Source organism: Zerene cesonia, chromosome 26, assembly GCF_012273895.1.
Source record: "Zerene cesonia ecotype Mississippi chromosome 26, Zerene_cesonia_1.1, whole genome shotgun sequence".
NCBI classification, from domain to species: domain Eukaryota; kingdom Metazoa; phylum Arthropoda; class Insecta; order Lepidoptera; family Pieridae; genus Zerene; species Zerene cesonia.
In genome coordinates this window covers 1138212-1154104 of record NC_052127.1, presented here as the reverse complement: position 1 = coordinate 1154104, position 15893 = coordinate 1138212, and the positions used below count along the sequence as shown (strand labels likewise).

General features: G+C 33.8%; 2 protein-coding genes across 2 annotated transcripts in view; one reads left to right on the top strand and one right to left on the bottom strand.

Annotated features, from left to right (window-relative positions):
- The first annotated feature begins 64 nt into the window (after nucleotides 1-64).
- On the top strand, nucleotides 65-3900 carry LOC119836948. Its single transcript, XM_038362422.1, has 6 exons — nucleotides 65-250; nucleotides 337-465; nucleotides 1281-1368; nucleotides 1848-1934; nucleotides 2540-3168; nucleotides 3247-3900. The coding sequence occupies exons 1-5, from the start codon at nucleotides 234-236 to the stop codon at nucleotides 2606-2608; spliced, it is 390 nt and encodes a 129-aa protein (XP_038218350.1). The 5' UTR covers nucleotides 65-233; the 3' UTR covers nucleotides 2609-3168; nucleotides 3247-3900.
- A 704-nt stretch (nucleotides 3901-4604) lies between these two features.
- Nucleotides 4605-15893, bottom strand: part of LOC119836947 (uncharacterized peptidase C1-like protein F26E4.3) — a 41909-nt gene continuing 30620 nt past the window's right edge. The window contains exons 5-9 of the mRNA XM_038362421.1: nucleotides 13491-13671; nucleotides 10510-10644; nucleotides 9682-9875; nucleotides 6332-6471; nucleotides 4605-5464 (exon numbers count right to left, since the gene is read on the bottom strand). Of these exons, the coding sequence (XP_038218349.1) occupies nucleotides 5327-5464; nucleotides 6332-6471; nucleotides 9682-9875; nucleotides 10510-10644; nucleotides 13491-13671 (788 nt within the window). The 3' untranslated portion in view covers nucleotides 4605-5326. The remainder of the gene's footprint in view (nucleotides 5465-6331; nucleotides 6472-9681; nucleotides 9876-10509; nucleotides 10645-13490; nucleotides 13672-15893) is intronic.

Genomic DNA, 15893 nt, shown 5'->3' with positions numbered 1-15893 from the left:
GTAGGTTATTTCTAAAATTTAAATAAGCAACACCTTAGCTCTCTGTCAGTGCTACTGTCATGTCTCTTGTTGTTCTGACTTCTGTCAATATTGTCTAATTGATAAACTGGTTGCTAAGATGTTACAGTTTTAAATACACAAATAAATAAATATTGCCTTTGTTATTGATATCTTTGCGTTCATTACTTACCGTAATACGATTAATTAATTGTTGCAATAAAAAAAATTCAATAATGTCCACAATTGATTGGTAACAACTTGATATATATTTTTTTTAAATATACGTTTGCCAATAAATAATTATTTTACAAGAAATAACAAATTTCATTATTCTAGCGCTAGCGAAACTGCTACGAGTCCTGAAAATGTCGAAGACATTAAAACTGTTCAGATGCTAGCAAAGGGAATACTCGAACTGTATGAACCACCTTTGGTTACAATCAAAACGCATTTAAAAGAATTAACGTAAGTTTATAATAGAATACGGTAAACTTGAAATATATAACCGGTCAAAAAAACACAAATAATTGCATTTATATGAGTAGTATTTGCATTTGTATTACAAAATGTGATCCAACGTAGTGAGGAGTTGGGGCCTGGTGACCTAAAATACAGGTAATTTTTATAACCTAGTTTGGGCACCAGTCTCACACTTATTTATATGTACTGAAAATGTGTAAACTTATGTAACTGATGTGAGAAAACAAACTATTTTTTAATTATTTATCTTATCTTATAATCTCCATAGTTGTTGAATTTTAAGCAACAATCTATAAGATATAAGCCAATGTTATGTAGATTAACCAATAGGCAATGACAAAAAATTGTATAGCTCATGTATTATTCTGATGTGTAAGCTATGTTGGAAAGTTTCATTAAAATCTATTCATTAGTTTTTACATGAAAGAGTAACAAACATCCATCCATACTTACATACCTTTGCGTTTATTATATTAGTAGGATCTCATATTAAAGTAAAAGGTAGTAACGTTAATAGTAGTAGATAACGATAAAAGGATAAGTTTTAGGATAATTTTATGCCTAATATAAATTTTACTAAGAGCTACGAAGGAATGGATAAATCCATCGTAACAAACAAAATGTTTAAACTTGTATAGTTACAAATTTAAGTACCAAAATTAATAAATCATGCTTAAAATCTGTTTAAAAGTTTAAAATTTGTAAATTTACAAAATACAACATGTATTTTGTAAGTTTTTTCCCCGAAAATTGGCAAAAACAGTAAGTGTTGTTAATGTAATTGAAAACTTAATTTTCAGAGAAAAGCAAGATGCTGTTCATAATATGTTGCTCTCAGAGAGACGGCGGCTCGAAGACCTACAGAATGATGCAACACTTGATGCTCTAGTAAGTTCTACTTTATAAGAGCCTGCTTGAGAGTCGTTAGTCTATATATTTGTTTATATATTAGTTAAGGTTTGCAATCAACATGAAAGGAGATAGATTCTGAATTCAACTGTTTTTTTTTTTTTTTTTTATGTCATAGCGGGCAACTGAGCTGGTGGTTCGCCTGATGGTAAGCGATCACCACCGCCCATGAACATTCGCAAAGGTAGGGCCTCTGCGAATGCGCTGCCCGCTTTTTTGGGGTAAGGAAAAAGGAATGGATTAACGACTGGAATAGAGGAATGGACTGGGACGGTTGAGGAAAAGGAAACGGGAAACATGTTTTTTTTATTTGTTACACCCAGTTCAAAGTTGTTTGTGAACCAATTTTGATGATTATGTTTTTATTTGAGAGCTGGTGTGTGTGATCGCATTTAAATTGGGTTAGTTATGGTAATTTTGGAGTGGTTTTTCGTTAAAAAAATATTAACTTATTTCAGCTAGCGGACGTAGCAACCAGTAAGGAGAAACTGAATTCAATATCAAATTCGATGATAACCTTACACAAAAGGGTCCAGGCGTTACAAGTATGCTGTTTTTATATACATTTTTTATAAATGTTATGCTCAAAGACCAAAAACACTCACAGAGTGAGAAAATAGATGCGTTGTGGTCACAATCGAAAGGGCCACAATGCGAAACTCGTCTAATGAAATACCTGTAACATCCGCAAGTAAGGAATCACATTTCAAAAGTGAAGAAACATTGGGAATGTAGTTCTTCACTTGTGAATTTGCGTATTTGTGGAAATGTAGGTGACCGGTTTATGGGTAAACCAAATAATACTCTTATTTTTTCAGTTTCATTTCCCCATCGCCACCAAGTGTTGCGTGTTATTCTGCTTAATGTGCGTTTTCGGTCTGAGTGTATCATTCACATAAAAAAATTACCTCAGATATGTCATTCTAGTTTTTAAAACCCTTTCATTAGCTTAGGTTGTGTATTTGTATGTAACCGACCCCTTTAGACACGATTTTGACCCATTTTAAACAGACAGACTCCTGTAGACTCGATTTCGACCCACTTTAAACGGACAGATTTAATTCAAACTTTGTACACTTAGCAAGGGTCAGTGGAAATGTAACAATTTTATAATGACATAAAAAATATGTATTTATCTTTATTCTTTCAGACTAGAGCGGCGAATGTTGAGAAGATTGCTAAAAGCAAAGCAGTTAACAACAACCAACCAAAGAGTTAGCAATAGTTCATCTTATAATCTGTATAGTTTCAGACGTAATAATCTATACTCATAATATAAAACTGAACAGTTTGTTTGAATGCACTAATCTCAGGATAAACGCGGTTGATAACCTTAGCTTAAAATTTTCTATATTTTTTTTTTCATATGAATTTTCTAAATTATGTATATGTTTTAACATCGAAAAGACCCTCTTGAATTCGATGAGTAATATTAGTGTCTAAATATGTTTAAAAAATTAGCTTCTTTTTCCTTGAAATGTCTTCTTACTTTATGATGGTATAAATTGTTCATTTGTTTGTATATTTTATAAATTGTATAATTTACATTACCATGGTAAATTTCCTTAGGAGATCTAAAAGAACAGCTCAAATCTTTAAAAAATGTCTTCACCAAGGGTTTAGTTCTGGTGCCTTGTAAATTCGACTTTAACACATGACAATAGTGTTGAATTTATTTTGGTGTAATCAAACATCTAGCTTTGGCTGTTACTAATGTTAAAATTACAAGACCCTATTCAAATTTGTTTTGTAAATTAAAAAAACTATTAACTATTACTCGTTATCACTATCATTCATCATCATCATCATCATCAGCCCATATATGTTCCCACTGCTGGGACACAGGCCTCCTATGAGGGTATCACTATCATTACATATTATAAATTGCTAGCTTTGCCCTGCAGATTCACCCACATCTTATGTGATAATAGTAGACCATACATATATAGCATACCTCTTAAATTGGACCACACAAACAAAAATAAATTTCCGGTTTGAACCAATTTGCAGTAGTTCCTGTGTGCATTAAATCAAACAAACTTTTCAGCTATATATTAAAATACATATAAATTTATCTTACACTGCTTCACCAAAATGATTTATGGATGTGTAAAAATTAAAAAGCATGATGTATTTCTAATATTTTATTTGCTAAGTAATAAAATAAATACATTACAAATTTTCTTAAATTTAATAACAATAAGTGATAAGATAAAATAATGTGCATTCCATTACATTTAGAATGTAACGAAATATTTATTGTCTAAGTTATTAAGTAAATGAGATAAAATGTTACTTATATCTATTTATTACGATACATTGTCACTAAGACTAGCTATTATTGGGAATTAAGGTGTTTCAAACGGAAGTAATAGGGCTGCTTCATACTAGTTTATAATATTTTTGTATGGCAACCCTGAATGCAATAGAACTTCCTGTTTGAAGGCCTTAAACTCAATTGTTATATAAGATGGCAGTTAGTGTTGTTGATATATAAACTGTTTGATTACATGTGTTTATTTTTATTTACCCATCTTTTGACTTTTCTAAGTATGTCAATTTGACATTGACATAAGCTTTTATTGCGCATCCATTTAGGTATATTACTGCCAGTAACTAATATAATTTTTGTTTTTCTTAAAGGATACCCTTTTAGAACTATTAATAACTAATTATTTTTGCAAGTTGATGTGGCTTGTTTTTCTACAGACGAAATATTATATTGTAACGGTATATCTGTTACTGATGTTAAGAATAATATTTGTGTAAGAAATTTAACTTCTAGTATTCTAGAAGGATGACTTCATTCTCTATGGGTATCGTATAAAAACTAGATGTAATATAGGTAATATAGGCTAGAAAAATACATGAAAACTGATGCGCAATACATGACAATGCAATAAACATGTTTTTAAAATTACAAAACATTGCAAATACTTAACAGTGAGATAATCTGTTTGCATATAGATAACATTCCTTACAAGTGATTTAATGTAACAAATATTTCTGAGATTACTGGAAAATGTAAATAATCGTAATCTGTAGTATTAAATTTATTATAAATTACGTACGTAACTTGATCTAAACGTATACATTTTTTTTAATATAGGCAGATTTGTCGGTAACCTAACTTAACATAAAGTAGCTTTTAAAATCGCTTAACATTACTAGTAAGATTTGTGAAGGTGAATTTTTATATTTTTGCGTTGGATATGAAAAAAAAAATGTTTCGACCACACGGTGCAAACTGTCAACTTGTACCTACCCAAAAAATCTCACATCTAACACTCATAATGTATGGTGTTTATTATAAAAATTGTTAACTTTTTTACGTGGTTTAATTTACATTAGCTGTGTATTTTTTAAGAGTCAATAATAAAACCGTGTGGACGCAACATATTCGTAGAAAATAAGGATTTTTTTTATATTCTTGGCGTCGTACATAATATAGTCTAAATATACTTGGGCAGTAAGACAAGGCAGTGTGACTACTACTATTTCTAGGCATTGGTGTAGATATTATAAAATATTATATGGGTAATATAAAAAGGCACTAGCTTATGTGGTTACAAATTTTTGGTTTGCATTTTATATTTTACCGTCTAACAATTAAATTTAAAATGCATTAATATTTATTCGATAAATACATTGATCGTCGTTCTTATATCTATCGTTCGCACTTTAATTAGATCGTGATGAACAGTTTTACATATCAAGTTCGAAACCTAATATTTAGAAAGTTAACAATATCCAATATAAAAGCTACACAGGAAACGTTCCACGCCAGAATCCACCGCATTACTTACCTAACCTAAAATATCACAACGTGAACCAGATCTTACCCGAAGTTTCTCGTACTGTTCAACAGTATCAGTCCCCTGTCCGTTTTCACGGCCTTGGTGATGACGCACAGGGGAGTGATGAGGAAGCTCCGCTGTTATTTCTTCTGGTTCGCCTCGGTGACGTCACTGAGGACGGTCACTACGAAGGACTCGATGCCGGACTCGTTGTTGCCGCGAGCGATACGGAAGAAGCCGTTCTCACCCCATTCAGTGCCCCAGCTGTTTGCTACAGTCTGTGGGAAAAAGCATTCAAATTAAGAATAATTATTCTGAAACATGGCAACATTTGAAATTTACCAACTTTTTAATTTAGACAGAAAATTGAGATTTTTACTGTTATGGTTCCTCGTTTTCAGGCCAGTTAATCAATGCTCAAATTAAATAAATTTTAAGGTGTCATTATTCAATGGGTTTTACATTTGGAATAGTTGCTATATTGATACTAGAGTGACTGGTGATGGCAGACGTGACTCATAAAAATTTGGACTGAAGAAAAACGCTGGTCGACAGAAAAGGCTTCTTTTCTACCTTTTCCTATCCTTATTAATATAAAAGATGCAAAAGTTTGTATGGGGGGGAAAAAATGTACGTTTGTTACTAGCAGAGCAAAACCTACAAAAGAGATGCTGATGAAACTTTACAGTGTACTAGTCGCATATGTGATGTGTCTATGATTATATTTATTATAAATAGGAACTAAACCGCCTTCGAACTATCAGAATTACTCTAATTTTAAATCGACCACACGGAAGGCAGCAGCTTTCAAATAAAAGAGTCATCAAATCATCAGTATCATCATCATCATCATCATCAAAATCCTACTAATATTATAAATGCGAAAGTTTGTAAGTATGTTTGTGTGTTTGTTGCTCTTTGACGCAAAAACTGCTGAATTGCAATGAAATTTCGTACGTAGATAGCTGGACAACTGGAAAAATATATAGGCAACTTTTTATCCCAATATTCCTACGGGATACAGACTTACGCGGGTGAAACCGCGGGTCGTTTAATAGTAAGGTAACAAACACTAAAAATTATTAAATGGAGTACCTCCCCCCTACTTTTGCTTGGTTGCTTAATAACGTCATAAGCTAACTCACCCAGTATTTATCTCCGCGCTCCTCCCCCCAGCCCACGATTCTGACGCTGTGTCGCCCCTGCAGCGTGTTGTCGCCGTGCCGGCTGCGGCGGTAGATACCGTCGCGGTAGTGGAAGAAGTCTTGGTATACTGTCATTACCGCTGTAAATGAGATGTAAATTATTTGCTTATGAAAAAAAACGAGTGTAAGGTAACTCTAGGTAATATATACGGATAGAGTTAAGATGAATGTGTGAAATTAGGTATATATAATAAATAAGTTTTTATTATGTTTGATTTTAAAATAAACATTAATTGAATGCGTTTTCAGACGTATGTACATATAATAGTCAAATCTTTTATAAAATTTTCATCGTTTTAGGAAATAAATATTTAAGGCTAGAAATCGTTAAATTTAAACGCTTGATTTAAACAAAGGTTTGGTGAGGTAACGAAGAAAAGAAGAACAAGAAATTAGGCGGTAAAGATATGCGTGAAATGTCACTTTAACAGTTAAAAGACAATAAGAAATAAGCTTAAATATAACGCGCCGATTAAAATGCCACTATAATAGTAGTCGGATGGTCTATAATTTGAGTCCTGACTCTCCTACTTACACTGGACACTGGCGCAGGCCCTCCATTGGGTGAAGTCATTAATAAAGACAAGAAGAAGAAGATCAAACACGTCGATCATAATACAGATTGCAGCATGATAATGGTATATTCGTTATAAACTTTTTAATGTCTTTAAATAAGTAGGTAGTTATTATAAAACATCGTGTATCAGTATCATAACACAAAAAAGTAATAAGAGCAAATACGAAACTATTTGATGAGCGATAAAAACAAAATCGTTTAGTATCAATTAATCATCTTATCTTTTGAAGGATACAGGAGTCATTAAGTGCAGATTCTTTGAATAGTTCGAATTATTTCCTCGTTTATTGAAGTCACCGAGCGTTGTTTTAATTATTATCGTCGCCAATCTAATCTTTCATCTACATTATATGTTATTTGTTACGAACTTCGTATTTGGATGTCGTATACGAGTTATCGTAATAAAAATCATGATAATTTTTTATTAAATTATTGCAAAAATATGGAGCATATGGGTATACTGTAGGTATAGTATGTCGTAATATAATTATTGGGGTTTGAATGAAAGAACCGTGCTTAAGATTGTTGATTTTCTCTCTTTTTCAAGCCTAAACCACTACACCGCTTTGGATTAAAGCATGTAAATCCTACTACTAATATTATAAATGCGAAAGTTTGTAAGGCTGTGTGCGTGTTTGTTGCTCTTTCACGCAAAAACTACTGAACCGATTGCAATGAAATTTGGCACGTAGACAGCTGGATAACTGGAATAACATATAGGCAACTTTTTATCCCGCTATACCTACATAGTTGGTGACCCGATAAAGGACATACTAAGGATAGTATTTATCACGAAAAATTTTAAACATGAAATAAGATTACAAAGTAAAATAGGAGACAATTATGAAAGCGAATGAAAATGGAGGCGTATAAAGTCATATTACGTACACATATATAATATGTAAACCCAGTACAGTATTATATTATTATCTGTGTCCCAAATAAGCTTTAAAATAATTAATCTCACAACACATTTATGACCTTCCTACACTTCCCCCATTAATTTAGCGTTCGTCGATTAATTTACGACACTGGACATAAAAACTCAAGTAAATACGAAATAAACACATGTTCTTCTCAAAAGGGTTTGTGTGGGAGCTAAAAGTATATGTTTTATGTCAATAATACACAATGGTTACATAAATATCTATAAAATATTCGTTTGTATTATTAATTTATGCGTCATTTATATCCAAAGAATCTAAAATAACGCACTGTGTAGGTGTTTTTGGTACTTTACTTTGTTGGTATAAAGAGATTATTAAATAATTTGCTTATTCATTTCTTTATATCATTTAATTCTAGAAATAGCTTTTCCTATTCTATGCGAACAGCTTTTTCAACCCCATTGTACTGTATTCAACCAATAACCCATTAAAATTTTGAATCGTACGCATACTTTCCCTAGAAAAATATGTAAATCCACCTCGAGCAATTTTAAAAATATTTGTGAAACTCTCGGAATATAAAGTTCATCAAATTACGTTATAACTAAACTGAAATAAAGATATATCCTACTAACATTATAAATGCGAAAGTTTGTAAGGATGTGTGTGTGTTTGTTGCTCTTTAACGCAAAAACTAAGGGACCGATTGCAATGAAATTTGGTACGTAGACAGCTGGACAACTGGAATAACATATAGGCAACTTTTTATCCCGATATTCCAACGGGATACGGAATTACGCGGGTGAAACCGCGGGGCGCAGCTAGTAACATATATATTGTTATATTCAGATGCAGATGTTTTCGTACACATTCGCATAATTAAAATTATCTCAGTACAGACGAATGTAGAAACCATTTACGTATTTGAACAGACATTCGCTGTACATCTCTTATCTTTCAAGAACACCATGATTAAGCATCGAGTATTTGCTATTAACGGGACCTTTTTGATAAAAATATTGGACAAGGCCGCGATAAAATACTCGCTTCATGACTTTCTCATTTTCGTTGTTTACTGTGGACTGTCGAAAGTAATGAAAACTTCAGAGTTTGGAATAGTTTTCATCTACAGTCTTCTCCTGATATTTCTTCGTGATAATTTTGCATATAGTGTACCAATATAGAGAAACCTATGTGTGCATTTGTCGCTCGTTCTATGATTGTTGCCACTGTTCAAGTTCAATCATGTGTGTTTCGAAGAATGAGTAAGAAAGAGCGAGACTCATTCAATTAAAATACGTTATCCCGCTAAAATTGTGTGACGTTAAGTCCCGCTTTTACTAAAAATTATGTCATGTCAGGTCCTGCTGTTGCTAAAAATTATGTCATGTCAGGTCCTGCTGTTGCTAAAAATTATGTCATGTCAGGTCCTGCTGTTGCTAAAAATTATGTCATGTCAGTTCCCGCTGTTGCTAAAAATTATGTCATGTCAGGTCCTGCTGTTGCTAAAAATTATGTCATGTCATGTCCTGCTGTTGCTAAAAATTATGTCATGTCAGGTCCTGCTGGTGCTAAAAATTATATCAAATTGTGTCCCGCTCTTCAACAAAATGTATCACATATACTTCCCCTACACCGACCAGATTCCGAAAACTAACCGTCTAAATAAATCACAAATATCTACAACTGTTGACATTTGTGATTTATTTTAAGGCCCGTTTCCTTTTCCTCACCCGTCCCAGTCCATTTCTTCTTTCCAGTCGTTGATCCTTTTCTTTTACCCCATAAAGCGGGCAGCGTTCGCAGAGGCACTACAAGATACTCACCCTGAACCGGGCCGGACTCCATTATATCGTACATGATGTCCGCCTCGCTGCTCAGGCGGCCGGGCGGGCCGACCTTGTAGCGCGAGGTGCGCGGCGCGCGCGGCCGGCACCCGTCCGAGATCAGCGTGCCCTTGGGCTTGAAGGGGCATCGCGTCACTGCCGCTTTGTAGGGGAAGCAGTTCTCGTCTACTAGCCTGGGGGGGAAGTGGTAAGTGAATATTAAAGGGTTTAGATGCTTTTGTGGCAAAACAATGAATCAGGATTGATTTCCATCATTAAGAAAGAATGATAGAAAAAACTTTTATTTGGCGACAAATAAAAGCGAATAAGAAAATTATTTTAATACAGTTTGAAAATAAATACATTTATAGCAATACATGTAAGGTATTTGGGTTGCAGGGTAAGGTATTTACTTTTAAACTATACCAATATTTGTTTGTTTGAACGCTAGTGCGTTTGAGATTAGTATCTCAGGAACTACTGGTTCGATTTGAAAAATTATTTCAGTGTTAGATAGCCTATTTATTGAGGAACGCTATAATAGGTTATGTACCATGGGCGAATCCGAGGCGGACCGATAGTATATTATAACAAGATTTTCAAGAGTTTCTTAAATTGTATCGCTCTAGGCCAAAATAATATAACTATACATAAATGATGGTCAACAATCATTGTAGAAACTGCTTTCCAAACCGTAAGTATATGATAAAAGTATGTTATGACGACTTAAAAGTGCTACTTCTGTTTCGGAGTCTGAATAAATTAATGTTTGGATTTAATGTCTGTTGTGTAAGTTAATAAATAAATAAAAAATATGCTATATTTTACCCGTGTCCCCTCGCGAAATTCCAAGCGACGTCAATATGGCCGCCGGCGCATCCCTGTTGCTGGCGGATGTTACATGACAGCAACGTCTGCGGACTCAGCATCATGTTCTCAGCACCATTCGATTGGATCGCGAATCTATATAAATAAAAAACACGGTTATAGAATCATACTGTATTTATTTGTAACGATTAATTGCTTGTTTCGTTCCTTTTTTTTCTGTTATAGTCGCCAAAGGAGCTAGTGGGACACCTGATGCTAAGATGACTAAGCGCATCAACGTTTGACAACTATTTGCAGACCTTACGCATTTGCAAATGAATTGCCGGCGTAAGTAGGTATGGGATAAAGAAAGGTTGGATGATGGGAATAAAGAGAAGGACTGGGAAGGGTAAGTAAAAGGATAAGGGCTTCCGACTGTCCACTCACAGTACAAAACAGTTCCATGCTACTATTTCACGCCGGTTTTCTGTAGGGGTGTGATACCTCCCCGGTGCGAGCTGGTCCAATTCATGCATACTTCACTTCCATATTGTAAGATAGGAGCGATGAGAAATATCTATTTGACATTTTTAAATCATTTTGTCTAACATCCAATTAGACTCGAGTAGTATCTACTTAGATATCTGTGACATACAGACATAGAGTATAGCACTAGCGGTTCGTTCGAGATGTTATTAATATCTGAAAAGACATTATCTTACTTCCTTCTATCATACTATACTATACTATCCTACTTATATTATAAATGCGAAAGTTAGAAAGGATGTGTATATGTTAGTTGCTATTTCACGCAAAAACTTCTGAACCGATTGCAATGAAATTTGGTGAGTAGATAGCTGGATAACTGGAATAACATATAGGCTAATTTTTATCCCGATATTCCTACAGGATACGGACTTACGCGGATGAAACCGCGGGGCGCAGCTAGTAGCGTATAATTCCAATAGCGTCCTTATCACAGGGTGAACTGAACACCATAACATGATATACCTACTTTGCTATTTGGTTACTAACGCAGTTGCTATTGATAAAGGTCCAATACGGTCGATTATACTAAAGATTTTTTCTTTGTATATTCGTAGCTGCATTGAAAACCATTGACACTAATTTTTTTTTATATAATTTGTGGTATTGAGTACCCGTTTGTAATTTCAGAAGTTTCTTTTTGCGCGCGTGATTACAAAAAACATAAGATAAAATAAACACAATATTATAAATTCTTATTGTTGTTTTTAACGTATTTTAACCGATCACAAAAAATAAAGAAATTCTCATGTATTGTTTGTGTTTGTTACCTTATTGTTTTTTATTCACAAGCTTCCCAATGGGTTTATTTAAAATTGGCATAGCTCTGACAAATATTAGGCGCTTTAGAGTTTAGTTTAAAATAAATAAAGTTGTGTTGGTTGGTTTGAAACAGTGTTTTAATTATGACCCATGAATTAATTAAACACGATTTAGACGATTAATAAATACTCTCAAATTACTAACAAACATTTGTATAATGAGAGTAACTTGAAAGTCAAAGAAACAAGAAATAAGAATGTTATAACAATACAAGAAACAATGAATAGTGTCTTAGCAAAAATTCGCTCAATTATTTATAATTCAAACAAGTTCACCGCAAGGAAAGATCCAGATTATAAACAATTAAAAATACACCGTATGCACTGGTGTTGAGGTTTATTTATGCAAGTTCGCACAGGAGGCTTCCTAAGGGCTCTGAGGTATTTTTAACTCGAGTGCTCTCACTCAATCTCGTGTTACTGAGCTAGGGCTGCCAGCTAAATAACTGACTATAAACAAATGTTGCAAAAACCCCAGACTGCAACTTACTTTTTATACATAAAACATTTTCTTGGAAAGTTTCTAATAAAAAATATTTATTTTTTGTTTCATGAATGCAAATCACAATATCTATTAAATCAGTTTTTAGATCGCGTATTACCCTCCGCTATTGTCGGTTTCCCGTAGCGTATTTTTTATCAGATTTATTATAATTGAATCGTGTTTAAAGACGAGAAATATGGACGCTTTCAATACTAATCTGTTTTGAGAACAGAAATCTTTTGATAAGAAGAAATCCATTTCAGTCAGCTCCAGACCTGTCACTAAACTAACGCAGGAAAATCTAGTCGATGACAACCCTATAGTCAGGCCGAATGCCTTTATTGTTCACAGACATACCGGATTACAATTCGTTACAGCTTAGTATATTAATAACAGGCACTTGTAAAATATACTGACCAATGAGAATTGAATTCTTTGATTCTATTATTAAATCTGTACCTTTTGTATTGCATAAAGCCTCATAAAGCATAAAGCATCATAATGCATAAAGCATCATAGCCCTTTAACGTAATTAAGCGAGGATGCATTGGGAGGGATTGACAGATGATGGAGGGATGACAGAAAGAGATCTGTACTGATATTATAAAACTGAGCAGTTTGTTTGTTTGAACGCACTTATCTTAGGAACTACTGGTCCGATTTCAAAAATTCTTTCAGTGTTTGATAGCCCATTTATTGAGGAAGGCTTTAGACTATATATATATATCACGAGAAGCCGAAGCGGACCACCACTTTCATGTTAAATTCCTACACTTAGTCCAAAGTCTTAGTATAAATTTGTACTGCACTCATATGCAGTACAAATTTATATAGATACTGCTTCTATAACTACAGGTAGGTACTAATGACATATTATAGTTACAGTTACAAATGGCATATTTTCTTATCGGTTATATTATCCCAGCTTAATCAAGGCGTTGGCATCGCATATTTCAGTCTATGACATTACTGTCTTGACATAAATGTTTCTGTAATAGGTGATTTTAAATCATTTATGACTTTTTCAGACGCGCGTCAGAGTGCTAACCTGACCCCGCGCTGTTCCGTCGAATTGTGTAGCTAATAGAGAGAGAGAGAGAGAGAGAGAGTTGCAAATAGAGCGACACTGACGTTTGACTGATGACCATTACCTGTCAGAAGCAACACCAGCAATAGACACGGCCCAATCTGATCCGCACCAGCCCTGGTCTATAACCGGAGATATGAAGTTAGGCCAGCGGCGACGAGCGTCGAAGTTCTCAGGGTATGGTATATTTTTGTCGTACCGAATAGCGCCCATGCGTTTTGTCTCCGCACTAAGTGGGAATGTACCTGTGAAATATATGAAGATCAGTATTCATTAAACATAGAATGGCTGGTGGATGACAATGGGAAAAATATTATCGTAGTAAAATCAATCAAGTTCAAAAATACGCAAATCAGTAAATTATTTATTCGATTAGCCTTCTAGAAGCACTTTAAATCGTAATAACATTGTTTTAACATAATTTACGACCGGTTCATAAAGCAATTTCTTCAGAGAAGACTCGTCAAGTAACTCTGTAGTAGCTGTTTTAAAATCATGACAATTTTACATGACATATGTATCATATGACTGTCCTGTAGTTAACGATGGTCTGTAAGCTCTTCCTTATGTATTTATAAGAAGAATAGATGCATACAGCGTGTTCTTAGAAATAACCGTGGTAATATGATGTTTCAGCGTTAAAAAGTATATATTGGTAGATACCTATCTAATTATTTTGTCATCTGCAGAAACATAAACACTAGCACAAAATCGCACCGTCACATCGTGAAAATAGACAATCAAACAAACACACTTTCATATTTATAACCTTAAAGATAGGGATTGTTTCGTCTGATTTAAAGGTGCGTAAAAAGTATAAAACCCTTTTTTATATAGTGGGGAAATCTTGTAAAGATACTCACGGCCCCCGGGGAAGTGGTCGTGGGTTATGCTGAATTTCTACCGACTAAAACCACTAATTCCGTCGAGCCACACAAGTGAAGGGACCACGGGTTCTTGTCCGAATTCATCCGCGACAAGCATGAAACCCTAGGATTTATGTCATCGCCCCAAAAATTATTTTCGAAACTAATAAATATTGCCCATTTGATAAACACCGAACAAAGAATACTATGCAAAATTTATTCAAAACGACACAAAAGAAATATGCTCACAATACTTGGAATTCAAAGCATTGTATTTATGTGGAGAACAGATAAGTTGATCTGATAACGCGTCTATGCTTGCATGGTGGTATGTATCTAATATTAGACTTGATTGGCACAATACTTTTTTAAAGACACCTAATAAGACGTTAATATTTCACATGTATTCTTAGTAACTACAATACAGTTAAAAGGAACCTTAAAATACGTTTTTATGACTCAAATAAATCCCCATTTGCTCTTGTAGGTATCTTAAAAAGGATCTTATTTAATTTTTAGTTTTATAGCATTGAAATGCTTTCTAAATGAGAATTTTTTTGAAAGAATAGAAAAGATTCGATCACGAACGGGATTCGAACCCGCGTTTCTTGCCTAACCGTAGCAACGCCTAGCCTCTCTGCCATCCGTGATCCCCGGGATCACGGGTGGCTGAGGACCTTATTACTGTAATCAGTAAGGATAATATTATCCTGATTATCCTGATTAGGATCAACTCCTTCTTCTTTTCTTTCCTTTCGATCCTTGAAAAGTTACATACAAACAAACTAGTGACGCTAATAAAAGCGTGTTAAAAACAACTGAGGCTAATTTTCTTGTCAAAATCCATTTTAGCTAACTTCGCGTATGCTAGCTGGGAGCCAAAAGTACGTTAAATAACCCTTTTTCAAGATTATTAATTACTCAGTAAATAAGTATCGTATTTATTAAGGCTTTTCGAAATGTATGTTAACTGAAACTATAATTATACTATGTTAAAAAATGTTAGCACACATACACAATTGTGCAAAATGTATACATGTTTATCCACTAATTCTTAAATCACACCTTTGTTATTACTGTGAGTGAATAAATAATAAAAAGTTATTGTTTTTTAATGTTGGCCCTATGATACACACCCATAACTCAATATTTAAACCTAGTAAAGTAAAAACAAAATGTGGATTTCAATGAAAATTCAAAGAATAAGCTTATGGGTTTAATTTATATAATTGACCTTGCTATTGAAGGTATTTTAAATGAATACGTATCTAATTGGGAACAGATAATTACCCATCTGCTATGCTAAAAACATACTGTAAAATTTATGGATAAATATGTGATTGTCTGGATGTCCCGTCTACTTCATAGCGAAATCTATACGAAACTACATTTTCTTTAGTACAATTGTTAAGTGTAGCACAGCTTTGTATAACATACAATCAGATATCGTTAGAAAGGTAAGGTCATACCTACAGCAGTCTAGAATTCTGTATAGCCTATTCACAATGGGGTTTGTTGTAGCAGACACATTTGTTACGCGACCTTTAAATAACGATCAATCACTAATTCACAATGAGGTAATTTCCAGAAATAGACGAAAA

Bases quoted from the DNA above. Each gene is read 5' to 3' on its own strand.
- LOC119836948 (XM_038362422.1), top strand. The intron at 466-1,280 runs GTAAGTTTATAA...CTTAATTTTCAG, and splicing joins ACGCATTTAAAAGAATTAAC to AGAAAAGCAAGATGCTGTTC. The intron at 1,369-1,847 runs GTAAGTTCTACT...AACTTATTTCAG, and splicing joins ATGCAACACTTGATGCTCTA to CTAGCGGACGTAGCAACCAG.